This window comes from Anas acuta, chromosome 31, assembly GCF_963932015.1.
Source record: "Anas acuta chromosome 31, bAnaAcu1.1, whole genome shotgun sequence".
NCBI lineage: Eukaryota > Metazoa > Chordata > Aves > Anseriformes > Anatidae > Anas > Anas acuta.
The window spans coordinates 1,101,259-1,128,819 of record NC_089009.1 but is presented as its reverse complement, the minus strand read 5'-3'; the positions used below and the strand labels follow the sequence as shown (position 1 = coordinate 1,128,819).

At 42.8% G+C, this 27,561-nt stretch overlaps 2 protein-coding genes across 4 annotated transcripts; one reads left to right on the top strand and one right to left on the bottom strand.

Moving 5' to 3' along the window:
• Positions 1-351: 351 nt before the first annotated feature.
• On the bottom strand, positions 352-4,862 carry RACK1 (receptor for activated C kinase 1). Its single transcript, XM_068664128.1, has 8 exons — positions 4,645-4,862; positions 3,660-3,831; positions 2,878-3,025; positions 2,473-2,568; positions 2,198-2,308; positions 1,315-1,455; positions 807-917; positions 352-480 (listed from the first exon to the last, which is right to left on the bottom strand). The coding sequence occupies exons 1-8, from the start codon at positions 4,751-4,753 to the stop codon at positions 415-417; spliced, it is 954 nt and encodes a 317-aa protein (XP_068520229.1). The 5' UTR covers positions 4,754-4,862; the 3' UTR covers positions 352-414.
• Positions 4,863-9,615: 4,753 nt separating this feature from the next.
• Positions 9,616-27,550, top strand: LOC137846222 (E3 ubiquitin-protein ligase TRIM15-like). 3 transcript variants are annotated; one of them, XM_068664028.1, is made up of 47 exons: positions 9,616-10,162; positions 11,822-11,886; positions 12,125-12,145; positions 12,448-12,468; positions 12,562-12,582; positions 12,698-12,718; positions 13,035-13,055; positions 13,768-13,788; positions 14,321-14,341; positions 14,590-14,610; positions 15,040-15,060; positions 15,357-15,377; positions 15,766-15,786; positions 15,975-15,995; positions 16,115-16,135; positions 16,493-16,513; positions 16,870-16,890; positions 17,107-17,127; positions 17,444-17,464; positions 17,738-17,758; positions 18,066-18,086; positions 18,179-18,199; positions 18,669-18,689; positions 18,981-19,001; positions 19,515-19,535; positions 19,944-19,964; positions 20,232-20,252; positions 20,501-20,521; positions 20,775-20,795; positions 21,071-21,094; positions 21,354-21,374; positions 21,626-21,646; positions 22,048-22,068; positions 22,493-22,582; positions 22,668-22,688; positions 22,956-22,976; positions 23,250-23,270; positions 23,553-23,573; positions 23,970-23,990; positions 24,274-24,294; positions 24,774-24,794; positions 24,948-24,968; positions 25,066-25,086; positions 25,383-25,403; positions 26,222-26,242; positions 26,340-26,360; positions 26,702-27,550. In XM_068664028.1, exons 2-47 carry the CDS (start codon positions 11,874-11,876, stop codon positions 27,211-27,213), a joined length of 1,521 nt encoding a protein of 506 aa, XP_068520129.1. In that variant the 5' UTR covers positions 9,616-10,162; positions 11,822-11,873; the 3' UTR covers positions 27,214-27,550. The 3 variants fall into 3 exon arrangements, with proteins under 3 accessions (XP_068520129.1, XP_068520131.1, XP_068520132.1); XM_068664030.1 differs by lacking the exon at positions 22,493-22,582 and having other exon boundaries at positions 9,617-10,162; positions 13,035-13,061; positions 22,641-22,688; XM_068664031.1 differs by lacking the exon at positions 22,493-22,582 and having other exon boundaries at positions 9,620-10,162; positions 13,035-13,061.
• Positions 27,551-27,561: the final 11 nt, after the last annotated feature.

Sequence of the window (27,561 nt, the reverse complement as noted above, 5' to 3'; positions counted from 1 at the left end):
GGAGGCTGCTGGGTGAAAGCTGCTGGTAAAACATCTCCTGTTCCTCCAGCAGCTCTCAACAGCCCCCGTGGATGATGAAACTGAAGAGTTCTGGTGACCTCGGTGTGGTTAAGGCTCTTATTTTTGGGGTTTTCTTGGTAATGGGGGTTTATTTCCCCAGTCTGCAGGTCCTTTGCTGTAATGCTGTGTTCCTAGCAGGCTGTCAGCTACAGAGGGGGCTCAGGGAGGTGTTTGAGTCCCTTCTTGCACGCTTTGGAGAATAAAAAAAAGTGTCCCTAACCCTAAAGGTGTGGACACAACTTCTTGGTTGGCCTGCGAGCCCAGGACAGGGGACAGGAGGTGGCCAGGAGCTCGATAGAGCGCTCTTTTATTGAGTTTTGTACACAAAATCGAGGGCTTCTCACGAGCTCGTCCTCATCTGGTCCCGATGGTGACTTGCCACACGCGGACCAGGTTGTCTGTGTAGCCAGCAAACAGGGTCTGCGGAGGGAAACAGGAAAAAAAAGAGAAATCAGGGCAGGGGAGGCAGCAAAATTAATCCTTGGGATGGGAAATCAATAGGGTAAAGTCCTCGGAGGGCCAAAATCAGCTCTGGGTGCTGGGGAGAGGGTGAAAGAGGAAAGCTCTAAGGTTTGGGGTGCGGGAGGAAGCCAATTTTTTGCCTGTGCTGTTTTCAGGATGCTTTTGTGGTGTCTGTGCCTTGATTTAGGAGCGGTCCTAAAATCCTACTTCCCCTTTTCCCTGCCCAAAAAAGGGGAAAGGGCAGGAGGGGAGGGTGGGCAGGGAGCAGGGAAGGGTCGTGTTACCTGCCCATCCGCGGACCAGGCCAGAGAAGTGCACTGGGGGGGCTCAGCTTTGCTGCTGGTGCTGATCACCTCCTGCTTCAGCTCGTCCACGATGATTTTCCCTTCCAGATCCTGTGCAGGGCAAGAAAAAAAAAGTGTCAGGGAACCAGGAGGGCTTGTAGCGAGACCCCAGTGGCCAAACCCAACCCCTCCGACCCCAAAATGCTCAGAAACAGCCTCTGGGTTTCCACAGGGATGCAGTCAGATGGCATTGAAGTTTCATCACGGCACGCTGGTGGCTTCCTTGAGCAGGGGACGGGGACAGGGCCACCAGTTTAGGGTGTGCGACCCGTCCTGGTGGAGCCACTGGCCCAGCAGAGCTCCACCTTTGAGATCTGAGAGGCAAATCTGCACCACGAAGGTGGCTCCAAACCCAGCAAAACCCCAAGTTTGAGGGAAGTAAGGTTTTTTTTGGGGGAATCCCACACGGATCAGGACGTGGGGGGATGAAAACCAAGCTGCCACGTACCCAAATCTTGATGCTGGGGCCGGTGGCAGCGCAGAGCCAGTAGCGGTTGGGGCTGAAGCACAGGGCGTTGATGATGTCCCCTCCGTCCAGCGTGTAGAGGTGTTTGCCCTCGTTCAGATCCCACAGCATGGCCTGGCCGTCCTGGGGGGGGCACCAAAAGCAATCAGAGCAAACCCCACAACTCGTCACCCCAAGGATTTGCCCCACCGCGGCGAGAAGGGGCACCCCAAAAACCCCAAATCCCGCCCGGAGAGAGAGCAAAGCTCCCTCAAAACATCTTGGGGTGGGGGAAAAAGGAAAAAGCCCTAAAGGCCGGCTCTAAATTTATCCCTTTAGGGTCTTCCTGGAGGAGCAGCTCAGAAACAGCCTCTGGTTTTCCGCACCCAGATGTGCTCGGGGAGTGATCGATCGTTTCGTCACAGCTCAGCCCCGTGCCCAGGAGGCAGCAGATGAGGGCAGGGAACGCTGAAATTGTGCTTCTGCCGTGGGACCAGAAGGAAAAGCCCCGCTGGTGAGCACCCAGCAGGAGCCAGAGAGGGTTTTTCACCACTGGTGAGCATTTTTGTGATGGTTTTTCATCGTGGTGAAGGCAGGGAGCACTGCTGCAAGCCCATTTGGGTGTGAAAAGGTTAAAAAGACTGATGGAAATTCAAAGAAAATGCTGCCAGGGGCTGGGTGAGGACCTTTGCTGGGGTTTTCCCTCCTCACCAAGATGCCCTCTGTGAGCAGCATCAACTCAGGACAACTTTGGACCACTTTTAACCCCCTCAAATTGTGATTGGGATGTGGAAGAGCACGGCAAGAGCCCCAGCAGCGAGCTGGGCTGCCGGTGGGACGCCAGAATTGAGCTTCCCTGGCCTCAGTTTCCCCTCAAGACTCGTACCTTGCCGCCCGAAGCGCAGAGGGAGCCGTCGGGGGAGACGGTGACCGTGTTCAGGTAGCCCGTGTGCCCGATGTGGTTCGTCTTCAGCTTGCAGTTAGCCAAGTTCCAAACCTTTGTGGGGACAAATAGGGTCAGAAAGGAGGCGAAAATACAGAGGAGGAAAAAAAATCCCCCCGATCTGGCTGCTCAGATCCTCCCCCGAGTTTATAAGGGCCCCAAAAGACGCGTGCCTGCCCCCAGGGGGAAGCTGATCCCCCGATTCCCCCTCGATTTACCTTCACCAGCTTGTCCCAGCCGCAGGAGACGATGATGGGGTTGCTGCTGTTCGGGGAGAAGCGCACGCACGACACCCACTCCGAGTGGCTCTCGTCCTGGGGAAGAGCAACGAGGCCGGGTTTAGGGTGAGGAAACGGGGCCAGGTTCCCCCCGTTCAGACCCACCACGTCCCCTCGCTCTGCGGCCCCCCTGAGCCCCCTCATAATTGCAGGACTTGTCCTCAGCCCCCCCAAAAAGGGAGGTCAGGAGACATTGTGTCACTTCTAATCATTAGGACAGGGCTGGGAGACCTGGATCACCCATCGAGAGGAGAAACCCGGGTGCTCGGACCCCAAAACAAGCCCCGGGAGGTTTCTTCTCGGGGTGTGGAGCCTGATTTTGTGCCTCCTTTTTCCCCAGCTCACCTGCACCGTGTACTTGCAGACGCCCAAGGTGTTCCAGAGCTTGATGGTCTTGTCCCTGGAGCCCGAAACGATCTGGCGGTTGTCGGAGGAGAAAGCCACGCTCAGCACGTCCTTGGTGTGGCCCACGAAGCGGCGGGTGGTGGTGCCTCTGCGGGAGGAGCAGAGGTCAGGATAACAACCCCAAACTTAACCTTATTAACCCTCAGAAAACCTACAGCAGCAGGAAATCTCTTTTTCTCCTTAAAACAAGAGCTTGAAAGGCATTGCGCTGGCTGCCGAGGCTTGATGTGAGATTGGAAGAGTCAGGATGTGATCAGGGAAATAAAATTCAGCCTCTGCATGCCCAGCTCTGCAAGTCCTGGCCCTAAAAAGCTTTGGAAGCTAAAAAATTCTTCTGCAGGCAGCTGTCAGAGAGAAAAAAACAGCAAAAAAGTTCTCTGCTTGGCCCTGGTGCTCCTGCTTCCCCAGCTGTCTGCTCTCCCGAAATTAAGAGTGAAGGAAGAGCCCCTGGTGCTGCTCCCAACGCTCCTCTCCCATCATAATTGCAGGACGTGTCCTCAGACCCCGGAGGATCAGCAGACTTTGTGTCAGGTGTAATCACTGGGAGAGGGAGGCGAGGAAAAGCAGCTGAACGCTCAAATTCCAAGCTTTGTTCCAAAAATCTGCACTTTTCACCGTTAGGATTCACCTTCCAAACCGAAAATGCATCATCCCCAGCACCCAAACATAAGCAGGGGGGCCAATTTGACCCCAAACGCTCTCAGCCCGTCCCCAAAACTCACGTGGTGAGGTCCCAAAGCCGCAAGGTGCCGTCCCAGGAGCCCGAGAGCGCGAATTGCCCGTCGGAGGAGATGACCACGTCGCTGACAAAGTGCGAGTGGCCGCGCAGGGCTCGCTGCGGGATCCCGTAGTTGGTCTCATCGCGGGTCAGCTTCCACATGATGATGGTTTTGTCTGCAGGGGGTGGAACGGAGAGAAAAGTAAGGCAGGGAACACCATGGGAGCGTGGATCTGGCTGCACCTCACTCGTTTTGCTCCACTGCAGGGCTTTTTCTCTCCCAGAGGATTTGTGGACAGCAAGTTGGGGGAAGTGTTGGGTCTGCTGGGGGGTAGGAAGGCCCTGCAGAGGGACCTGGACAGGTTGGGTTAATGGGAAGAAACAATGGGATGAGGTTCAACAAGGCTTAGGGCCAAGTCCTGCATTTGGGGCAGAACAACCCCACGCAGTGCTACAGGCTTGGGGCAGAGGGGCTGGAATCTGTGCAGAGGAAAAGGATCTGGGGGTGTTAAGCTCGCCTGAACGTGAGCTGGCGGCGTGCCCAGGTGGCCAAGAAAGCCAACGGCATCCTGGCTTGCATCAGGAAGAGCGTGGCCAGCAGGAGCAGGGAGGGGATCGGCCCCTGGTGAGGCCACAGCTTGAGTGCTGTGTTCAGTTTCGAGCCCCTCACTACAAAAAGGACATTGAGGCCCTGGAAAGCATCCAAAAAAGGGCTACAAAGATGGTGAGAGGCCTGAAATTGAAGTTCTATGGAGGGAACCTGAGGGAATTGGGGTTGTTTAGTTTGAAAGAGGCTCAGGGGAGACCTTAAAACCTGAAAGGGAGCTGGGGGTGGGCATCCTCTCACAGACAACCAGTGGCAGGACCTGAAGGAACGGCCTCAAGCTCCACCAGGCTGTTTTTTGTTTATTATCTCCCCTCCCTGCTCCCCCATCACGGTCCTTTCCCCTCCCCCCCCCCCCCCCAAACCCATCGGGCGCGGCCCTCACCCCGCGAGGCGGAGAGAATCATGTCCGGGAACTGCGGGGTGGTGGCGATCTGCGTCACCCAGCCGTTGTGACCCTTCAGGGTACCGCGTAATGTCATCTGCTCCGTCATGGCGGCGGCTGGGCGGGAGGATGGCGGCGGATTCGGCGGAGGCCCCGGCCCGGTCCCGTCCTGCCGCCCTCAGCGAGCCGCCAGCACGGGGAGAGAAAGAAGGAGGCGATTTCCGGCGGAAGCGGAAGTAGCGCCCGCGCCGTACGGCAAGATGGCGGCGCCCGTCAGGCTGCCGGGCAAGATGGCGGCGCCCATAGGGACGGGAAGCAAATATGGCACTGTACGGAAAAAGGGTTAGGGTTAGGGCTAGGGTTAGGGTTAAGGGTTAGGGCTAGGGTTAAGGGTTAGGGGTTAGGGTTAAGGGCTAGGGTTAAGGGTTAGGGCTAAGGGTTAGGGCTAGGGCTAAGGGTTAAAGGTTAGGGCTAGGGTTAAGGGTTAGGGTTAAGGGTTAGGGTTAAAGGTTAAGGGTTAGGGCTAGGGCTAGGGTTAAGGGCTAGGGTTAAGGGTTAGGGGTTAGGGTTAAAGGTTAAGGGTTAGGGTCAAAGGTTAAGGGTTAGGGTTAAGGGTTAAAGGTTAAGGGTTAAGGGTTAGGGTTAAGGGTTAGGGTTAAAGTTTAGGGTTAAGGGTTAGGGTTTGGGTTAGGGTTAACGGTTAGGGTTTGGGTTTGGGTTAGGGTTAGATATGAAAGGACATAAGGAGGGTTTTGAGGATTTTTGGGGGATAGTGAGGGTCCTGGGGGTTTGTCTGTGGGGCAGTGAGATGTAGAGGATAGAGGAGCCTTTTGGGGGGTTTGGGGCTGAGGTTTGGGGGCTGTGGGGGGCGGCAAAGGCCTCTGGGGCTTGGTGATGGGGTTTGAGGGCCGTGGAGGACAGGGAAGGCATGTAGGGGTTAGGGACTGGGGTTTGGGGGCTGTGGGGGACAGGGAGGGCTTTGAGGGCTCGGTGGTGGGGTTTGGGGGCTCAGTAATGGGGTTTGGGGGCTGTGGGGGACAGAGAGGGGTTTGTGGGTTCAGTAATGGGGTTTCGGGGCCGTGAGGGATGGGGAAGGCCTTGGGGGCTCAGTAATGGGGTTGGGGGCTGTGGGGGACGGGGAGGGTTTTGAGGTCTTGGTGATGGGGTTGGGGGTCTGTGGAGGATAGAGAAGGCTTTGGGGGTTTGGGACTGGGGTTTGGGGGCTGTGGGGGACAGGGAAAGCCTTGAGGGCTTGGTAATGGGATTTAGGGGGTCTTTTAGATACATACCAGTCCTGTGGGCCTGGAAATACCCCCTAAAAACAGCAATTTTGGGTGCTGAATATAGATGCAAAGAACTATTGTTTATAGGGGAAGTGAGGTGGACTTCTTGCCCTGTAAGGATTTTTTTTTCCTCTCCTGACCACCCTGCAGTTAGGACCCAGTTTTCTCCTCCTCTTCCCACCTCAGCAGCTGTGGAAAAAAGGAAACCTTAAACCGGGAAAGAGCAAAACCGGGCGAGAGCCTCCAGTGTTGGAGCCTCCTTGTCATCGAGAACGCGTGCCAACGTTAACGAGCTTTGGGAGGTTGGGTTTGGGGAGGGAATAACGCCACGTCTGGCTTGGGGAGACCCACAGTCCCCTCAAATTAGGGTCGTAGTGCCTTCGTTTCCCTGTGTGGTACAACTGTAATTTGCTCCTGTGGGTGTCGGTGGCCCCAAAATTTAGAGGAGAAGGGTTAATTTGATTTGGCTGGATGAGGAGCCCTCCGTGCTGCTTAGGCCGGGCTTGGGAAAGAGAAAGCAGTGCCTGCTGCCTGTCAGCACTGCTGGGGCAATATTAATTAAACCCTGGAGAGTCACCGAGGTGATTAATCTCCGGAATTGCTGCCTCTGCAAGGCTTCTGCCCTCTGGGCAGCAAAAACCTTTCGTGTTGGGGTTGGGCCCGAAGTGGCTCTTTGCTAGGACCGGGCCCTCCCAAGCTGGGGATGATTCAGAAAGGGATGGGGCAGGAGTGGGGCTGGCTTTTTACTTGGGTTTTGCACAGCAAATGCTCTCTGTGTCCTTTGTGTGCAATCCAAGGCTGGGAGGAGGGGAAAAAAAAACAAAAAAAGAAAAAAAAAAAGCTGGTAGCTTCTTCCATCAGCATCTGGGAACACAAGCATCAAGCTGGGAGAGCTGTCGAGCCCCTCCTGTCTTCCCAACATGGAGGTGAAATCCTCTTTTTCCCCCAAAAATGGAATCAAGACCCCCAGGAGGAAGATCCTCTGTGAACCTTTGGAGAAAGGTAAGAGAGACTTTGTTTGCCATCACCCCTCCAGCACCAAGAGAGAAGGCTGGAAGATAATAAAATAAAATAAAATAAAATAAAATAAAATAATAAAATAAAATAAAATAAAATAAAATAAAATAAAATAAAATAAAATAAAATAAAATAAAATAAAATAAAATAAAAAAGAGGGAAAATACATCTAAATATGATACCCTCGCCTCCCTGCTTCTTCCTTGGGTGTCTCTCTGGGAAAAATAAAAAATAAAAAATGAATTTCCCACCCTCAAAACATCCTCACTCCAAATTTAATCCACTTTTCTCACTGGATTTTAATCCCAGCGCCAGGTTGACATTTACACTGGAAACCCCCAGCATGAGTTTTGACAACCAGCCCTCCTTTCCCATCCCTCCTAGGCCTCTCCCTTATTGAACACGAGTTTCTCCATCATTTTCTTGAGCTGATAACTTCTCCTGCTCCTCTTGAGAGGATACAGCTCGGGCTGCATCATCCCCAGCCCTCCCACACTGCTTCTTTTGGCGGCTGTAATCGGACCCGTTTGCTCGGTGACCGTTTCAAGGAGCAGGCTGATCGGGATGTTTTTAACCTCCCTGAGTTTCATTTCACGTAACCTGAGCTTTTCAACTTGGCTGCCCTGTTCTCAGCTCTGAATTTTTGACATCCTTCTGGATTTCACCCCGATTCTGGCTCACTGACCTTTTTCTGTCCATCCTTGTTAGCAGATATGTTTCCTTCTTTTTCCAAATTCAGTTGATGTTTTTTAATTTTTCATTTTATCGTTTAATATTTTCATTTTATTATCATTTCATATTTCAATATTTCATTTTATCATTTAATTAAAGACTTATTCCTCCCCATTTGACTGTATTCATGCACTTGCATGAATATATTCATGCATTCCTACGCTCCCAAAATGAATCCCTACAGCAGGAAAGGATTCAGTTTTTCTAAACCCATCTGGGTTTAGATTTTCTGCACTCTTTAGCCACAGCCTCCTAGACATACAGAGCCAGAAATAAAGCAATTTTAAGTGCCAGCATGATTTAAAATCCAGACGTGTAAGAAAATTGCCCAGAAAACAGGCATGGCTCAGCAAGCACAAACAGATCTCAGTTGAAATAATCTGCTCTGGTAGTGGCAGAGATAAGATAAATAACTTTTATTTATCGTTGTCCTCCGAGTCTGGCATCTTAAATTTCAGTCCAGACATTCTGAAGTGGAGCAATTCAGAGACCTCAAATGGCAAAGGTTGAAAGTGCTGCAGCTTTTCAAGCCAGAGACATCTCTCCTGGGGTTTTCCACTTGCTCTGCATGGATTGCGTTTGGAAGGTTTGCTTTTCCAAGCCGCCGAGCAATTTTAGGAGCAGCAAATGGCCAGCAACCTCTTCTCCGAAACGTCTTTGAGGTGCTCCTGGCATTCCTGGCTCCGCCGTCGTGCCCGTGCCCCGGCGTCATGCTGCAAGGTTTCTCTCTTGGCACAGCCCCGGGTGCGTGCCTCTGATTTTGTCTCCCCTGCATGCCGAAGCTCTGCTGTCAGGAAGCCTTCGTGGAAATGGCATCTCCTCCACGCTGCTCGCCGTGATCCCCTTTTCCCTCGGTCGGGTTTCCCCCAGACAGGCACCTTCTGTCTCTTCACCCCGTGGCGTTTTTTTTTTTCCCCTCTTGCAAATCCAGAGGGTTTAGCCACCGGGGTTTGATGCCAGGTTTCTCATCCTCAGCTTTAACCCTCACCCTCTCCCATTCCCTACGTTTTGGGACATTTTCACAGCTTAAAATCCAGGCTGCACATCAAAGTAAATCCTTTCCTCCAAGGGAGGAGAGCCCCTATAATAAATAATGCTCCTATAATAATTAAAGCTCCCATTCTTGCTCCTATAATTCCCTTTTCAGCATCACAGCACACCCCTTCTCCATCAACCCATCACCCTCCCTGAGGCTGGAAGTCGCCAAATCCCCTCTGATTTTCCTCTTTTGCTCACGTGTCCTCAACTCCTTAATTTTGAGGTGTAGGAATGTGCAAGTTTGCATGTCTCACCAACAGAGCTCCAAGAAAAGACGCCGTGTCCTGGTCCTTAGGGTTCGAGAACTGACATCTACTTCTCCAAGTGAGGGTTTTTGATGTTTGGTTTCTTTCTTTTTTTTTTTGGCTTCAACATTTTGGCTCAGCCCATTTGCCTCATTTCTCTCCATTGACTGTACCGAGAGTTTAGGCAACTGACTCAGAGAGAGATCAGATGAACAGAACCGTAAAAAATCTATTTTCTCACCGTTGACTGACAAAAAAGAAATGCACAATGACTAATTCAGGGTGGGATCAGCAATTTTAGACATCTTTTGCTAACTTCCCGCTGCTTTAACTCAGAGTTAGCCAGCAAAAAGAACAGAAATGAGTCTTTTAGGGATTTATCTATGGGAGTGGTTTGCATTTGGATGCTTATTTGTCCAATTTAAGGAAAACTCGTTGCAGAAATATGTAAAAAAAGTCCTTTTTCTTCAGCAAAAAAAAAAATCAGCTTCAAACCTGTCTCATTATTGCACAAATGGGGGAGCTGTGGGTTTTTGGAGCTAGGTGAGGTGTGTGCAGAGAGGCTAAGCTAAATAAATCTGTGATTTTTTCTCTTAAATAGCTCCAAGTGATGAGAAATCCTAGCCACAAGAGGAGATGCCCTCCCCTGTTTGCTGGTTCCAGAGAGCAACTGACAGAGGGAAGAAAACCCAAGCTGATTTCACACTTCTCTGTATTTTGGGGCAGTGCAAACCCAAAATTGGTGCCGGCCCATTTCGGAGAGGGAAGATCTCTGAACGCAGCACCTGAGATGCTCCAGGACATCCAAACCTCTCGTGTTTGCTAAACAACCCGTGGCAGATACTGGCGATTGGCCTGAAATGACCAGGTCAGACCTCAATTTTGTATTCCCCTTCTGGAGAAACCCGTTCCTGCGATGGCTATATAGGGATCCCCGAGACCTCAGCCCTCCTTCTCCAACCTCGGCATTTAAGTCAGCTAAAATTAGGTGCTGGGAACGTCCTCCCGCTGCCAGCACAGCTGTCGTGCCCCTCTCGGTCCTTCCAGCAAATCTGGATACCTCTTTCCCAGGGCACCACACAGTCCGAGGACGAACTTGGGACTTGCCAAAAATCTCCAGCAGGGACAGCCCCCACCATCCCGGCCCCGTGAGCAAAACAGCCCCAGCTTGGTGAACTTACAGAAATCCACCTGCAGGTCCCGGTAAGCCTTTTTTCTTTCTTTCCACGAGCTCTTGAAAGGCGGGGGAAGGCAAAATTTGGGGAGGGATCCTATTCCTGGATGCCTGTCTGGCTGCGTGGGTTCTTATAGGAAACGCTGGGGGGATGCAGAAGAAACGTGATCCGTTCACGGTAGCTGGAAGAAGCTTAGTACAACCTGATCTTTTATAATCCTGTACCTAAATCTGACAATACTGAAAAAACAGGCAAAGGATTACGAGAGTGAATTCTTTCTTTCTTTTTCTTTTTTTTTTTTTTTTAATTGTTATTTTATTTTATGACAGTATAATACAGAAATAATTGGGGATGTTTTCCTTGCTCTATCTATTTCTGTACAAATTTAGGTCCTCAGAGTTTATCTGACTCAGCCCCCAATAGGACCTGCAGTTTATGAAAATTATTAAAATTAACACAGCAAACAAAAAGCAATCCATAGATTCCTTTCCAATATGATCCGACACCTTTTCCCACAAATAATTCTGTGGGTTTTTTTTGTTTGTTTGTTTGTTTTTGTTTTGTTTTGCTTTGTTTTGTTTTGTTTTGTTCTGTTTTGTTGTTTTTTGTGTTTTTTGTGTTTTTTTTTTCCTGGTGCTTTTTGTTTTTTCCCCGCTGCAGCTCACTTGCATCAGCTGTGGCAGATAGGAAGGTTTCGTGTTTTGGGGACCTTGATGAGGTTGTGAACACTGGGATGAAATTATAACGACTTCCCTGTGCAGTTTGGGTGATTTAGGGGAAAAAAAAACTGATAGTGATGGAGTTTGCCCTCCCTGGTGTATTGATGAGGAACAAGCAAAGGTGCTGAATGCAGGAGGGACCAGAGGAGATCCCAGAGCCGTGCCAGCCCATCTCCCATGGTGCTCAAACCCATACTTTTTTAATTTATTTACTTTTTGACTTAAGAAAAGCTGATGCAAAGCGTTAGCATGGACTGGAAATCACCACATACACGGTGGAAGAAACAGAGCAGAGAAGGGAAGCTCTTAATAAATATTCAGCTTTATTTTTCTTTTTCAGCAATGTACCCTTTAGTCCATTTAGTCTGAAAAATGCCCTTCTTTCCTTATTTAAGGATGTGTTTTTACAATGGTTTTGAGTTGGCTGATGGAAAAAAGTCTGAATTTGTGTAAAGCAGGCGCTGGGTAATGTGCTGATCCAGCTCAAAATAAAATAAGTGATACTTTTTTGGCCAAAACAGATGGTGGCACCACATCCTCCACGTATGAGGCTGCTTCTCAAGGTGATAAATGCTACGATTAAATAATTTACAAGACAGAGGGGGCCTAAGGTCATGATTCTGTAGGCAATTAAGGCCAGATATCTAAGAGCTGAATCCTTTTTTCTGATCGGTGGGGTGACAGATTTCTATGCACAATAGTTCATCACACCTGGAGCAGTCTTTTTAGACAGATGTAGACCAATTCATCCAGAATTTCACCATTCATCCAGAAGTAGACCAAAGAACGTCTTGAATGACAAAGGAAAAAAAGTAAAAAGTTTCTGTGGCCCCATATTTTTCCTCCTTATCATGTTTATTTATATGGGTAAAAATATTCCAGGCCCCAGGAACGTGTGGTGTGTCTCTGTGAAGGTCTGTTTTTTCCGGGATGTGATATTTTAATGATGTTTCCTCTCGTCCCACCAGGTAGACCAAGCTGTGGGCACTTGGAGGTTGTTCCAGTTGGGAAGCGAATGTGATGATGGAGTCAGGTATGGCTTGTGAAATTGTATTTGGGCTGCTTTATGATGTTTCCCTGAGATAATTTCACTGATTTCATTCTATTCTACACTGCCGATGAGCTGTGATCTGATCTCCATCTCTCAGTCAATAAAATAATATTATTTTTTACCTCCAGAGTGATGCTTTTAAGCTAGTAAACCTCTGCTAGTGTATCCAGCATAAAAAAAAAGCCAAAAACACAATTTTTTTTCTTTGTCTCTTTTTAAGGGAAGAGGAATGCAGATCTGGGTAAGTCATTTTTCTTTCTTTTCACAAGCCCCTTCTCATTGCTGTACATATCCTATGTTGATATTTATATCCCATGCTGGTACACACATCCTTTCTTCCCTGGGTGGGTGGCTTATTTGTCCTGTCTCATATTCTAGACACATGTGGACAAAGACCACATCAGATAGATTCATAAACAGTGTAATTTTTGGAATATTGTCATCAATAGGAAAAAAAAATACAGAATTGGCTTTGATAATGATTTCTGTAGCATACACAGAGGAAGAACTTAGGGCTGAATTCTCTCTCTGTCTCTCTTTTAGAAGAATGGGATGCAAAAATCAGTAAGTGTCTTTTTTTTTTTTTTTTTTCTTGTCCTCTGCTGGTAAGAGATGGGTGCTAAAGGCTTGAACTAACATTATTTTCTCTATTTAAAGGGAAGTTAACAGAAGAATTTGGTAAGTCGCTTGTCTTCCTAACACACACCTAAGTTTGAACGCATGAGTTCGATTCTACAGCTGTAGCATGAGCAATGACCAACACGTGTATTTGTATTTTTTTTATTTCATTTAGAAGAAAGTGACACAGAACTCGGTAAGTGGTTTGGTTTGCTTTTGCTGCTACTGAAGATGGAAAAAAAAAGTTATTTTGTGTAGCTTTTGGGCTTAAAAAAACAGCAAAGGTCCTTCAGGTCTTAAATTTGTGCTGATAAACAGATAAAGACAAGACAGATAGCTTTGGTCCCTTCTCCTTAAGTTCTTGGCATCTTTTTTGGGAGGAGACAAACTGTCTCTCTACAGTCCAACAGCATTCCCTAATTCCTTCTTTGGTCCCTTGCTTGCTCACTGAAGTATGTTGGAGGCGGAGAACTTTTAGGATTAACCCGTGTTTATTTCTCTATTATTCTTAGAGGAATGTGACACAGAAAATGGTAAGTGTCCTCCTTCAATTTAAAAATAATAAAAACACCACTTCAAATGGTGTCAGTCATGCTTTGGAATAAAACATTTTTTTTTATAATGCATACTTTTACAATACATTTGCAATATATACTTTTTTTAATACAATAAATACTTTTCTCTGTTCTTGGGAATATTTTCTGCAATGCTTAGCATGTCATGTTCTTTTAAAGACATGTTTGGGGCAGGACTCTTAACAGCAATTTGCAATTTGTGCCTGTTTTTTGTCTAGGCTTTGGAAAATGTAGGAATATAAAAGTGTTAAAATGAAAGCTAATCGGAAATTCCTCTAATAAATAACCTATGTCTGGGTCAGTAAAAAAGTTTTGTCCCCTTAATCTATGTAAAAATGATATAAAACTTGCAGAAGTGGTGAAAAATGCTTTAAATTTCCCTTCTTTTCTCTATTTTTTCTTCTTGTGGGGGACAAAATGAAGAAATCGGTAAGCGTTGCTTTGTTATTTTTGTCAAATAGAGTCTAATAAGAGAATTTCTTGTTTAATGAACCCTGCATGAGTATTTAGGATGCCACCTAACAGATGAGACCCACGGTCCCATCCACTGTAGGGTCTACGCTTGACCCTACTTGGTAATATAAACACCAAATTCATAGGCTCAAGGAGAACAAACTCAATCAAATCGCAGTCCTTTAACACGAATCCCAATCTGTTTGTCTCTTTTAAGGGGAACTCACAGCTGAGATAGGTAAGTTTTATTTTTACCTCCCATCAAATATGGTTTTTTATATAGCTTGAGACACGATTTTCCTGGGGTTTATTCCCTGTTCTCTTGCCTGATTTTAAAAAGGCAGGATAAGCTTGAGGCATGCTCGTTTATAACAAGAATATTAAAAAATAAATTAGTACAATAGAATAGCACAGAAAACAGTGGGCTTGCAGGTTGCTGTAGCCAAAAAGACAATAAGAGATCCTTGGGAATTTCTGAGATGAAGACCAAGTGATGGACCATGCACCAAAGGGCAGAGAGGAAATAATTATTGATTGAGGGAGAGGGATTAAAATTTGCAAAAATTCCTTAAACTTTTCAAAAGTTCCCCCTTTTTTTCCAGTTCATTGTCCCATCACTCGTGGTAGATGTTGCAAGGGATGCAGATGATGGGTAGGGTGTTAGATACAGATTTGCCTTATTTTCTGATCAAAGGAAGGGTGGGAGCATCCCTGCTGTCCTTTTACCCCATCCTTGGGAAAACCTGCCTTTATTTTTTTTCTCTTTTAAGACAATCTGACTGCGGAGCTTGGTGAGTGATTTTCCTTCCTTTCTGTCTTTATTTCACTGCAAGATTTTAGGGGGAAAAGATGCTTATTCCCCACATACACCCCACATACACCCAATCTGGGCTAGAATTAAGGCCAAACAATTCAACCCAAAGCCTAACTGCAAATTCTAATTACCAGTTTAAAAATTAAAATAGGATTTGAAAGATAATTTGAGGCTCACGAACACGGTGGACTTTTAATAATGACCGATGTTTCTTTTCTCTTTTAGAGGAACGTGATAGAAAAATTAGTAAGTGTCATTTTTCTTTTCTTCTAGAATAAAATTCCAGTGTTTTGGATCTGGTTACTATCATTTTTAGATATTATGGGATGTTTTAGCTTCATACTAACCTGCAGATGTGGCAGAATTTGGGATTTGGGGCTACGATCGACCCTTTTCCTTTATCACCACCAATACCAGAGATGCGGAGACAGATTCTTTCCCCATAGTATAAGTCTGTTTTCACCAAGCCCTTCTCCCAAGGGGCTTTTTCTGGGCATCAGCACCTGCTCGTTGCTCTCGTTAGCATCAGTGTGGTGCAGTTATAATATAAATTATCCCTGGGGAAAGAGAAATGCAGCATGGTATGAGCTAGGCTTTATTCACAGAGAAATAAATTCAGCAGATTTATGTCTTATAATTAAAATTAATCTTTTTTTTTGTTTTCTTTTATACAAGGAAAACTTACTTCAGATCTTGGTAAGGAGTTTTATTGCCTTAAAATTCTCCTTAATTATGTAAAAGTGATGGGGATAACAAGAAATATGAAGAGTTTGTTTAACCCTGCTTGAAGAATGGGTGGGTTAAAAGGGCACGTCCTCCTTGAAAAAAAAATATTTTTAAAATGTTAATAAGGGGAAGGTGGTCATGGAATAAAATTTCTATTGGGTTAGAGGTTTTTTTGGCGGAAGGCAGAGCCCCATGAGAGGGGATATGGGATACACAAGGGGCTGCTTTGCATTTCTCTATATTTATTTTATCTGTTTGCATTTTAGGTGAATGTGATACAAAAATCAGTAAGTGCAATTGTTTTTTCTCTGCAAAGTTAAACCACAGCAAGGTGACAGATTTGCTTAAGCTCATTGTTGTATTTACAAATAATTTGGATGGGTGCCACGGAGGTTATGTGCCTGGTACTTTATCTTTGAAAATGGGAGTGGAAAGGATGTTTCCTGCAGGAAAATTAAATTTCCAGTCTGGAAAGACATTAGGATTTCTTTTCAAGACTAACATTCCCTAAAAAAGTGGAATTTCAACATATAACCACCAGCATAAAGTAGGGAAAAATAATTTTCCTGCTCTGAGTGCTTTAAGGATGCTATACACACACACACAAAAAGAAGGAAATATTAATAAATATTTTTTTCCTGTTTATTTTTCTTTTTCTCCTTCTTTCCCTTCCAGAGGAGCGTGATAGAAAAATAAGTAAGTGTCATTCTTCACAGTGCTTTTGGGGTAAAAATCATCCCTTAGCATTTGGGGGAGAGGAGCCTCTCTGATACCCTATCCCTGAAAAATGATAAATGAGATTATTTTCCCCAAATTTGATTGTACACGTGGGGCTGCAGAGAAAAATAAAACAATAAAAATTAATAATGTTTTTCCTCCTGCAGCCAAGCTCTCAGCAGAAATACGTAAGTCATTTTTTTAATTTTTCCAAGCCACATTGACAGTTTTATCCTCAGAAACCTCTTTGTTGGAGTTGATTTTTCGCTGCTTTAACTGAAAAAATGTATTTTTTTCTACTTTCTAGGTAGGCTCACAGCTCTGCTTGGTAAGTCTGCTTTGTGGCCAGAACATCCCATGGGGTTTATTTTGATTAAATCTGCACGATTTTGTGCAGTTAGGTTGGAGGGACCTCTGCAGGTCTCTGGTCCAACCTCCTGGTCCTCACCAAGGCTTACGCCAAGGTGAGACCAAGTTGCTTGGGGCCAATGTGACCTCAACGTACAGATAATTTGCTTTTCTTTTCTTTTTATTTTATTTTTTAATCAAACATAATTGGAAAAAAGGGGCAAAATCAGCTTTTCAGTGAGCTGTGGGTCCAGCAGACCTGCTGTCCTTGGGCAAAGGGGCAGCACCGTGTTTAATAATTTAATATTTTTTTCCTTTTTCTTGCTTTTCTATGCAGGGGACCGAGACAAACAGCTTAGTAAGTGCCATTCTCCTCCAGACAAGTAAAATCTGGGTATAAAGGTGGATCTTCCTCAACTTGCTGGTGTGTCTTCTAAAGTCTGCCTTCCCTCCCTGACACCAGTTTGCTCAAATTCTGTGTTTCTGTGCTCAAAATCTTACGTCACTCTTAACTGGATGATTACCCAAATCAGTGGTTTTCCTCACAATTTAATATTCTGTTAGACTATATTTTTTATTACATATTTTTTCTATACATTATGTTTTTCTCTTCTAAAACAACATGTAAGATTAAGCCAGAGAATTACTTACAATGACTCCACGTAGGAGAAAAAATGATCTATTTAAAGTAAACTTGTGTTCCTCTCTTTTTAGGGAAACTGACTGCAGAACTTGGTAAGTAATTTTCTTTCCCATGTGCTTTTTGATCTCGTTGGGAAGTAGATGAGCGAATGAGGGGTCAAGTTTGTAATACGTTTTGGTGTAATTACAGCAGATGTCTCTAAGCATTGCTGATGTGCTGCTGAAACAGAGTATAAATGGGTGGAAAAGGGCAAATAGAGGCACCAAAAACTGATCGGTATTTGGTTTTCTTTCTTTTTTTTCCTTTAGCAAAGTGTGATGCAACGATTAGTAAGTGATATTTCCTTCTCTGCAAAAGGCTCGTGGATGTGGGTGCCTTCACATTAGGGTGGTTTGCTTGGTGCTTCAGCATTGAAAGGATGCTGGAATTTCTTAAATTAATCTAGATTTGGGTCATGAGAAGTAACAGTCTCTTGGGTTTCAGGGGCTGGGGGAAGGCAGAAGCCAAATTTCAAGGGGGATCAAGGAAAACCTAGCAGGGAAAACTCACGTGGGAAGACCGGACGTAGGCTGGAGGGTGAGGGCTTGACTCATGTTGGGGTGTTTCGGAAAAGTAATGGGAATTAATGGTGTTTTCTGCTTTAAGGATTATTCACGGTGGAACTTGGTAAGTCCATTTCCTTCCTCTTGCTTTTTTTTTTTTTAATTTATCTGTATATTTGCCCTTTTCCATGTGTTTTGTGAACCTGGTAAAAAAACAACATCTTAAATGCAGAAGTAAAGAAGTCAAAAACCCCAAAGTTATGCAAAGTACTTGGAAACAGGGACAATGTGGGTTAAAGCAAAAATCCCCTTGTTATGTGAGTAACAATAAAGAGATGCAAAGTGAAAAGTAGAGACCACGAAAAATGACACACAATTATTTTCCCCTTGTTTTTAGGAGAGCGTCATACAAAAATAGGTAGGTCTCATGTTCCTCTGAAGCAAGTCTGTTTGTGAATTTAATTATTGAAAAATTTGTTTGCTTCAATCATTTAAGTGAGTATACAGTAATTGATATATTTATATGATATATTTATCACACGCTGAAAAACTTTGATTAACGTAGACATTAAAGAATTAAAAAGAATCGTACCTATAGCATGGTTTTACTCTGAAAGTAAGTAATTTCTATTAATAAAATCTTATAAATCACCATTTATTGTCTGTGTATTCATAGAGGGGGAAAAAAATTACCCTTAAACTAACATTTTTTTCTCTGTTTTTAGGGGAACTTACTGCAGAAGTCGGTAAGTCATTTTCCTATTGATTTTAGGTGGAAATGATACCCAAGGTTAGACTTGGAGCAATGCGGTAATCATTTATTTCTGTTTATTTTTAGGGGACTACGATAGGCAACTTCGTAAGTGCCTTACTTTTTTTCCTGTGTGAGTTAAGCCTAAGGAATTTACTGAACATTTTAGTGCACCTAAAATGTCACAAGAGCACATTTTAATTTTGAATGGTATGACCTGGGAGAGAGCATCAAAACTATGCACCAACGATGCCTTGAGAAGGTTGGATTCAGGGAGATTGGATTTATAAATCCAGAGAAATTATAAATATTAAGTGTGTAATGCTCTTAGTCTGATACAATCAGGACTTGTAAATAAGAATTTAAGCAAAAATGTTTATATATGGTAACTTATCTACGTACCCCTCTACCTTCTTCCCATCAGAAATTAATTCTGAGTTTCACTCGACATATAAATATTATTATTTAATGTAGAAAAACATATCCTCAGCTGATAATTAGGCTAGATTTATTTATGTTGTTCAGTGATATCACTGAGAAAAGAGTGACGAAATTCCTGTTTTTTCTCTACCTCAAGGGAAACACGCAGCAGAACTTGGTAAGGAAATTCCCTTTTTTGGTCATCATGGTTTTTGTTTGTTTGTTTGTTTTTTTTGTCCACATTTCTGATTTTTTTTTAAAGGGGTGGGGGAATTTCTATTTTAATCAAGTTTAGAACTGAGTATGCAAAGGCTCAGGAAAATAAATACTCCCCAAAATACAACTTCCAAACAATGTGACAGATTAAAAAAAAAAAAAATCACACCAAAATAAACCCCTTGCAGAGCTGGACTTCTGCAATGCTGGCAAACTGCATGCTAATTTATGTTTATTTCTCTATTATTTTCAGCGGAACGGGATGAAAAAATCAGTAAGTATCCTGCCTCGTATCGTCCTCGACCCCCCAAGCCAAGGCTGTGCTTGATGTTATCCTCATAGCCACAGTTCATTCACTATTTTTATGGATGAGATCATGGACAATGTGAGTTTGTAACTGCCCAGGAGGAAGGGAATAAATATAATAGCAGCTGCAGAAAGCAGCAGCAGATCCACAGGCTGCCAAAGCCCTGCTGACGATCAAAATTTGCTTTTCTGCAGCATTTGCTGTGGTGCTGGCTATGGCATTTTCCTTCTTGCCATAAAGACCCATTTGGACACTCCTTGCGTCATATTTTTGGACCTCCTTTTCCTCCCACAAATGTTAATTCTGACATATCTTACAAATTTTTAATATTAACATTGACTATGGTTTTTAAGCAGAGAATAGTAAAAAGAATAAAACAATTTAAGAACTTTACAATCCATACTGATGATACATGGATGAAATGAGAAGGCAAAAGCAGTAGTTCCTATTTATTTATTCATTTTTTTCTGTTTCTTTTAGGGGAACATGAAGCAGAGATAAGTAAGTGCTGTTTTTCATACTCTATTATTATTTGAGGAGGTTTCTTGCTATATGCAAGTGCTGAATGAGCAGTCAGTGTTTAAAATCCTACAGACAGAATAGAGAAATTCTCACAGAAGTGAAGAAAACATAAATCTGGGGCTTGAATGGAAGCAACCCAAGTTGTTTCACTTCCTTACTAATGAGTATAAGTGAAGGGAAAGGAAAGAATAAATAAAAATGAAGCTTTTCCCACAAATGTGTCATGAAATGGAATGGGGCCGCACATGGGACCCTGAATTCTGCTGCTGTTAAAATTGGCTTTGGGCTCAGGCCAACAACGCTCATGTCCCAATCCTTTATTTATATATAATGGATGTTAAAAAAGGTCTATTTTGAAGTAATATATCTTTTTTATTTTCCTTTAAGGGCGTCTTACTGAGCTGCTAGGTAAGTGCATTTCCTTCCACCAGGCAATGTAAATGCTGCCTTGGGTTATTTATTCACCCCAATGGCTTTTCCATCTCTTTTACCAAAAATACTGCTGCCCCAAAAGCAGCGTGCAATTTGGCAAATAATTTTTTTGGGAAAAGAAAAAAAAAAAAAACAGCTAGAAAATGGGACATTGGTGAAGTCAAGGCATTGAAAGAGGTGCTGCAGTGAAAGCCCACAGGAAAGATAATAATTAGGAATAATTTCTGTTCCATCTCTTTGCAGAGGATCGTGATTTGGAAGCCCGTAAGTCCATTTTCTCTTCTTGGAGACACAAATCCTTCATGGGAAAGGCAAGATCCTGGAGTTTCCCCCAGCTAGTGTCCTTGATGTGAAAACAAGGAGAAATATCTACGGTTGTGCATGCGAAACTGATGATTTTTTGCAAAGCTTCGTGACTTTCTTCTGCCAAGTTCATATGCAGTAAAAATGCAAAATGGGAGAAAATTGGTTTTTATTCATTTAGTATTCCCTTTTTTCTGTTTTATTTTTAGGAAACCAAGATGCCCTAATTAGTAAGTGTCATTCTTATTTTCTGAGAAATGCACTCCCTGGGGTGGCTGGGTGGTCACAAGCACGATGATGTTGCTGCTACTGTTTTGGCTTGGTGTTTTAGTTGAACTAGTGAAAAAACTGGAATTAAGAGGCATGAGTAAATCTGCCCATGTTAGAGGATTTGGTAACCTCAAGTTCCCCCATCACACCCCTCTCCCATCCTTGCAAAGGAAATGAACTGATTAGAAAAAACAATATTTTCTTCTTTTTAAGGAAAATTGACTGAAGAGCTCGGTAAGTTTATTTTGCTTCTTTCACAAAACTGATTGGATTTTTTGGGGGCGTTTTTTGTTGTTGTTGTTGTCTCATGCTTCTGGTTGGCTGGTTCTGAGATAACTCTAAAAGGAGCTGGATAAAGGGCTGGTGCAGGTGACTTTTAGAATAGATAACAGATTATAGTCATGCACAGGAAAAAAAATGCAATGGAATAGAAATGAGCTTGATACAAAAAATCTGTTGTGCAATGGGAAGATCAGTGTTTCACGTTTTTTTTTTTCTCTTTTCTTTAGAGGAATTAAAAGGTCTGGAAGCTGGTAAGTGATTTTTACCTTCCTTTCTAGTAAATATAGTTACAAGGGAGTTTGTAATTATAGAGTGTGTATGTATATATATGAATAAAATATTGTATATCAGATTCCAGACTAAAATCTAATGTAATTAGGGGCTGAAATATAAACTGTAAGAGTTGTTATTATTTTTTTTAAATGCATTCTCATGGTAGATCACAAAAGGATGGAATGATGGTGTGTATATAGGGCTGGATATGCACGCTAATTCTCATTTCTTTTGCAGATGAATCCTCTGAGGACCTTGGTAAACCATTTTCCTTTTTCTCTTTATATATTTTACAAAAATACATGTAAATATAAATCTTGTTACTTGCATGTAAGTTTGATACAGCTGAATTTATTTTTAAAAATAAATAAGTGGCATGTGTTTAATATAATTTTCTCACTCATTTGAGATCACAATAATAAATGCAACTCATATGGGGAAGAGGGATGCAGCTAAAAGTATGGGGATAATATGAATTCTGATCTTTTTTTCTCCTTTTTTGTTCCTAGAGGAGAGTGATCTAGAGAGGGGTAAGCATCATTTCCCTTCCTGCTGATGCAGAAAACCCCTTTGGCCCTATTAAACTTGTTGGTGAGATGGAAATTATTCTCAAACACTAGTTGGATAGTTGGTCTGGTATAAAATTATTATTATTTCTTAAGTGCTAAGTCCTCTTTCCTGTATTTTATTTTGAGGAGGTATCTACATCCTGTGGTTTGGCTCTAAGATACTTATTTAGCAGGAAGGAGGGCTCATATATATATATACACATATATATAAAATATATACAGGCTTTTATGTGTATATGTACTTATATAAAGATAGATATGAGTTTTTCAGAGTAATACAGAAAATGCAGTCTCACAAAAACAGAGTCTGAGCAGGGAGACGAGATATTTTTAACGAAAATCTTCTCTTTTTCTCTTTTAAGATGAACTCACCGAAGAACTTGGTAAGTCTTTTCCTTCCTTTACCAACAGCAAATACCAAACACTTATCTTCCTCTTTGAGCTTCGTCAGAAGGGAATCCCAATAAATGCATGAAGCAAACATCAGCGAAGTTTAATACTGATGAAGTCGAATTTTTGCAACTTTATCACAAGTAGCATGTTGGCACATCTCCAGCTGGCATTACGTGCAATATATAGGAATTTCTCTCTAGTCTTATTTTTTTTCACTTATTTTTGGAGAGGTTTAGTTGGAGAATATGACAGAAGAACCAATAAGCACCACTGAGCTTCTTCTGGTAAACGAATATCCAACAGATTCCAGCCCCCTAATTATCTTCCTGTGATGGAATCTAATTCTCTTCCTATAATTTTAAGATTTTAATTTTAATTCTAAAATAAGAGGGTTTGATATTTTATCTTTGAAAGATTTGGGATGGGAAGCCTTGTATAAATCTCCACAATGTAACATGATAACTGCAAAAAAGGGGAAGATATTTGGGTCGTCTAATGGAAGAGGTAAAAAAAAAAAAATAGAGAAAGAGATAGTATCTGTGAAATAAACCTGTCTTAATAGCAACCTGTGGTTTTTCTTTCCCTCAAGATGAAATCACTGAAGAACTTGGTAGGTGATTCCTTTTTTTTTTTTTTTTTTTTTTTTAACCTTTAACAAAAACTAATGGTGAGAATTTTCTGAAGCTTTTCTGAGCTTTTTTTGTTGCTTTAATGTAACGAGAAATGTGGCTTAAATGAAGGGAGATGAGAGTCAACAGAAAATGGAATTTCAAATAATAACCAATAAGAAAAAGGTGTTTGGGGAAAAAAGCTTTCTCTGCTTTAACATCAACTGATGCTTTAAAATTATTTTTTCTTCCCAATTTCTTGTTCTTAGGGGAACGTGATAAAAAAATAGGTGGGTAATGTTCTCATTTCCTGGGTCCTTTGGGTACTCTGGATGGGGTCATAGAGGGATAACACAGCTTCTTCCACCCCTAAAAACCCAATTCCTGCAGTGTTCCCCTACCCTTGTTTGAGTATGGGGAGCGTTCATGAGATTTCTGTTGAGATCTCATGTTCTTCCAGCCCTCCTGAGGTTCACTTTGGGGTTATTTCACTTTTTCTGTGTCAAATTAAAGATTTTTTTAATATCAGATCCTAATGATATCATTTCTTTCTTTCCTTTAAGAGGAACTCACTGAAGAGCTTGGTAAGTCATTTCTTTTTACCTTCTCCCTTTATTTTCTTTCCCTTTCTCTCTCTTTTTATTTTTTTCTCTCTCTCTTTTTTTTTTTTTTTTTAATGTTCTTCTCTCTGCTAATCTATTACATTGTTCTGAGTTTTACATTTTCTCTCATATCTCAGTTTAGAAAAATAAAAACTGCATTGCAGTACAGCACTGCAGGAGAAATTTTCCAGCTGCAATTTGCAAAACCATGAAACAAAGGGTGGGTGCTTCTAACATTTAGTTTTCCTTTCTGTTCTTTTTCAGCCAAGCAGACTGCCCAGATTGGTAAGAATTTGTTCTCTCTAGTATGAAACGAAAGCACGTGCAGGTTCAAGTTTTGCTCTGAATCTTGCACTTTTCCTTTAATATGACCGTTCATATCCTAAGTTGCTACTTTCTTGCATCTCTTCATTCTCCCTGCACAACCCAAATGCCAAACTGTAGGATTTTTTTTGAAAATAAAGACTTTGGAAAATAAAGGGGTTGATTTGAGGATCTTTTATTATTGAGGGCTTTCTTTAATTCCATGGTATTTAAATCCCCTGAGAGCAATTAAAATTTAACATCATTAAATTTGTTTTTAGAAGAGAAATGTAGAATCCTTCACAATTCTTTTAGTTCATGAATTAAATTATGAATTAAATTCATAATTTAAGCCCATTTTCCTTTTTCTCCTTCTAGGTGAACTCACTACGCAGCTGGGTAAGTCCTTTTGGCAAAATCAAATAAAGTGTTTTTTCCTGAAAATACCTTGTTTATATTTGAACTAACTGTGACCTTTGCTTTAAAATTAGGAAAGTAAATTAGGGGATGAGCTAATCTATATAAAATCTGGGGCAACATGAATTACAATTTATAATTCTCTGTACAGAATAGAAAAATATCAGGTTTATCATCAGATGATAAATGCACACAAAGTAGGGAGGAGTATTTAGAAATAATTCTCTTGTTTTTCCTTTCTTTTCTATTTTTTTCCTTTTTTTAGGAGAACGTGATGCCAAAATCGGTATGTGGCCATCTCCTTCCTCTGCAAAATGCAACTCCGAGGTTCATTTGAAGGCTCTTCAAAGGGCTGATGATGTCATCTAGGATTACATGGGTTAGAATTTGGTGGGTTTGGGATTTGGTTTATGATAAAGTTGGGGGAAGAATTCAGGTGCTCGAGCACAGGCATCTGGCCCCATCTCATGGGTGTTCTTCCCATGGGTATTCAGTCTCCTGTCCCTGTCTTGGATACTCAAGAATATCTAAAATCCAGCATATTCCATTAAAAATAACTCATCCATTAAGTATATATCCACAGAATACAAGAGAATACTCCACTTTTATTTTAGATCCCATGTTTAGGTTAACCATGGAAAAAAAATCCAATTTCTTGGGTGTGAATCCTCTAATTCAGCATGAAATCATGACTTCTAATTTAGTTATAAGAAAAATGAAATAGCATTTTGTTTTGTTTTGTTTTGTTTTTTTTTTCCTTTTAAGATGAACTGTCTGCAGAAATGGGTGAGTATTTTCCCCTGCCTTCTAGCAAAACAAACACACGGTGTTTATGGTCTGGTTTGTTGTGTGGTTTGTTTTTTTTTCAGTTGCAGATTCTGTGTGAGTGGGAAAACAGAACAAATCTGACTTTTGTTTTTCTTGTTTTCCTTTCTTTAGAAAAACGCGATAGGAAAATTGGTAAGTATCAAACTTCTTCCTCAGAAGTGAACTTTGTATGTTAGTCAGATCTGTACGATCACCCTGATGGAAATTCTGTTTTTTTTCCTCTTTTCAGACGAACTCACTGCAGAGCTTGGTAAGTCACTTCATTTCACTGCAGTAACACAAATACACAAGTCTGTGTTGGTTTCCTGTGTTGTTGTTTTTTCCTTCTTATGCTTTTTCCTGAGCTACTTTGGGGAGTTTTCTGGAAACTTGAGCTATTAATGGGAATAAGGCAGATGCATACATTGAGTTATATTAATCAAGCAAAATAATAATCACTAGGCAGAGAAATTTATTTTTGCTTTGAGAGCCAAGTCAGTCATAAAGTTACAACACAGGGAGGAAGAGAAATGTGCAATAACCATTTCTATCATTTTTTCTTTTCAGAGGAATACAAAGCAAAAATGAGTGAGTGTCCCCTTCCTCATCTTCGGGAGATGTAAAGTATGTGAGATTTTGGGCTTTTTTGGAATAGGAGGACTGTGAGATTTACTCTTAAACAAATATGAGATGAGAAGACAGAATTTATTAGCCTGAATTCACAAACTGATTTGAATTTGGAGAAGCATCAGCAGGTTGTTTTTCTTCATAGAGATGAAATTTCAGAATAAATAGTCTCCCTGATAACTAATATACGATGGGATATATATGCAGCCTCCCAGATGAGAAAATGGAAAATTTTTCATGTCTCCATCAAGTCTGATGACCATCAGGCACCTCTCTGCTCACAACTTAAAAGCTGTTGATTTTTTTTTTCATTTAACCTCCGTGTAATCTAAAAGCTGGACTTCAACATCACAGTTCTAACCCGCAGAAGGTCAAAAAAGTGGGTCACGAATTTCCAGAGCACTCACACGCTACCTGCCTCTGCAAACTATATGAGCAGCGTCTCTACTCATAGCAGGAACTCCTGCTGACAGCTTTTTTTCATTGTGTGACTTCTACCCATGGTTTAGTTTAAACCACCCTTGTTCCTTTGTTTGTTTTTTTTGTTTGTTTGTTTGTTTTTTTTGTTGTTTTTTTGGTTTTTTTTTGTACATTTAACATAAATTAATAAGTTGTATTACAGACACAAATCTCATTGAGGCATCGGTTTAATCTTATACCAGGGAGGAAATGTTGGTTTGGAGGAGGAATGACATAAAAGATTAGGATGAACTGGAGGCATTTTGTGAATAGAAAAGCCCTCATTAAAACATATTCAATTTTTTAATTTTTATTTTTAGGAAAATGCATGGAAGAGCACAGTAAGTGCATTTTTCTCCCTTATACAAATACCGCTTTTGCTTTCAGTTTTAAGTTTGCATACCAGTTAATCATTTACCTTTTATTACGCATTTCTAGGGAAAGAGGAAGAAAAATTGGGTGAGTAGTTTGGCACGCTTGTTGACTGGTGACCCTTATCCGGGTGCTAATGTAACCTGCTTATCCTCCTCTAAATGTCTGCGCTGCAGAAGTGTCCAGATGAGTTAAACATAGTTAAAAGAGGGGAGGTAGGCACCCCTAAACAGAAAATGTTTGACCTCTGTGGAGATGTTGGAGACCTGATACCCAGTAAATGCGTGGAAAGTTGAACATCTCAAGATATCAAGCCTCCAAAAAGACAAGCCACCCTATTAGATTTTGAAGAAGATGTCGTCCGCCCAGGAAAGGGGAGGTTAAATAGCTTGAATTCTCTTTCTTGCCCTCTTCTTCCTCATCCACAGCAAACGTGACGCTGGACCCCGAGACAGCCCACCCTCGCCTCATCCTGTCCAAGGACCAGAAGAGCGTGCGATGGGAATACATGCTGCAGGAGTCGCCCGACAGCCCTGAGCGCTTCGACGCCGATCCCTGCGTGCTGGGTTGTGAAGCCTTCACCTCTGGGCGTCATTACTGGGTGGTGGACCTGGCAGAAGGGCAGTACTGTGCTGTCGGGGTCAGCAGAGAGTCTCTGCCGAGGAAGGGACCCGTTAGTTTTAATCCTGAAGAAGGGATCTGGGCCGTGCAGCAATGGGGGTTCAAGAACCGAGCCCTCACCTCCCCTCCGACCCTCCTGAACCTGCCACGGGTCCCCAAAAAGATCCGCATCTCTCTAGACTACGAGTGGGGGGAGGTGGCGTTTTTTGACGTTGAGAACAAAGTCCCCATCTTCACTTTTCCTCCAGCCTCCTTTGCCGGGGAGCGGATCCGGCCTTGGTTCTGGGTGGAGCTGGGCTCCCTCTCGCTGGTCCGATGACCCTCGTGTTCCTTGTTCGTCTTGCCATGAAGCTCCCAGTGAGGTACTGGGAGCCCTAAAAGTCGTGGGGAGGTCAAACCAGTGCTTGAGATCATTGTGGGGCCGGCTGTGATGGGAGGCGGGCAATTAGGGACATCACCAAAGCCACTGGAGCTTGGAGGAAGCAAGGTCTTTACCTTTCACTGCACTTTAACAACACCGATGAATTCCTCTTTAATGTCTGCTTGTTCTTAGCCACCTGTAAAAAAAATAAAATTAAATTAAATCTTGTCTTTTGCCCCACCATGGGATGGGCAACTGGTAGATACCAGCTCACAATAAACCACTTGAGACTCTCTGGAGGATTTG

Coding starts and splice junctions, on each gene's coding strand:
- RACK1 (XM_068664128.1), bottom strand. CDS start 4,753: ATGACGGAGCAGATGACATTACGCGGTACCCTGAAGGGTCACAACGGC. Junction 2,309..2,472: donor GCTGGGACAAGCTGGTGAAG/GTAAATCGAGGG, acceptor GTCCCCACAAAG/GTTTGGAACTTGGCTAACTG. Junction 481..806: donor CCTGGTCCGCGGATGGGCAG/GTAACACGACCC, acceptor TTCCCTCCGCAG/ACCCTGTTTGCTGGCTACAC.
- LOC137846222 (XM_068664028.1), top strand. Junction 18,200..18,668: donor GGACTACGATAGGCAACTTC/GTAAGTGCCTTA, acceptor CTCTACCTCAAG/GGAAACACGCAGCAGAACTT. Junction 22,689..22,955: donor TGAAATCACTGAAGAACTTG/GTAGGTGATTCC, acceptor TCTTGTTCTTAG/GGGAACGTGATAAAAAAATA.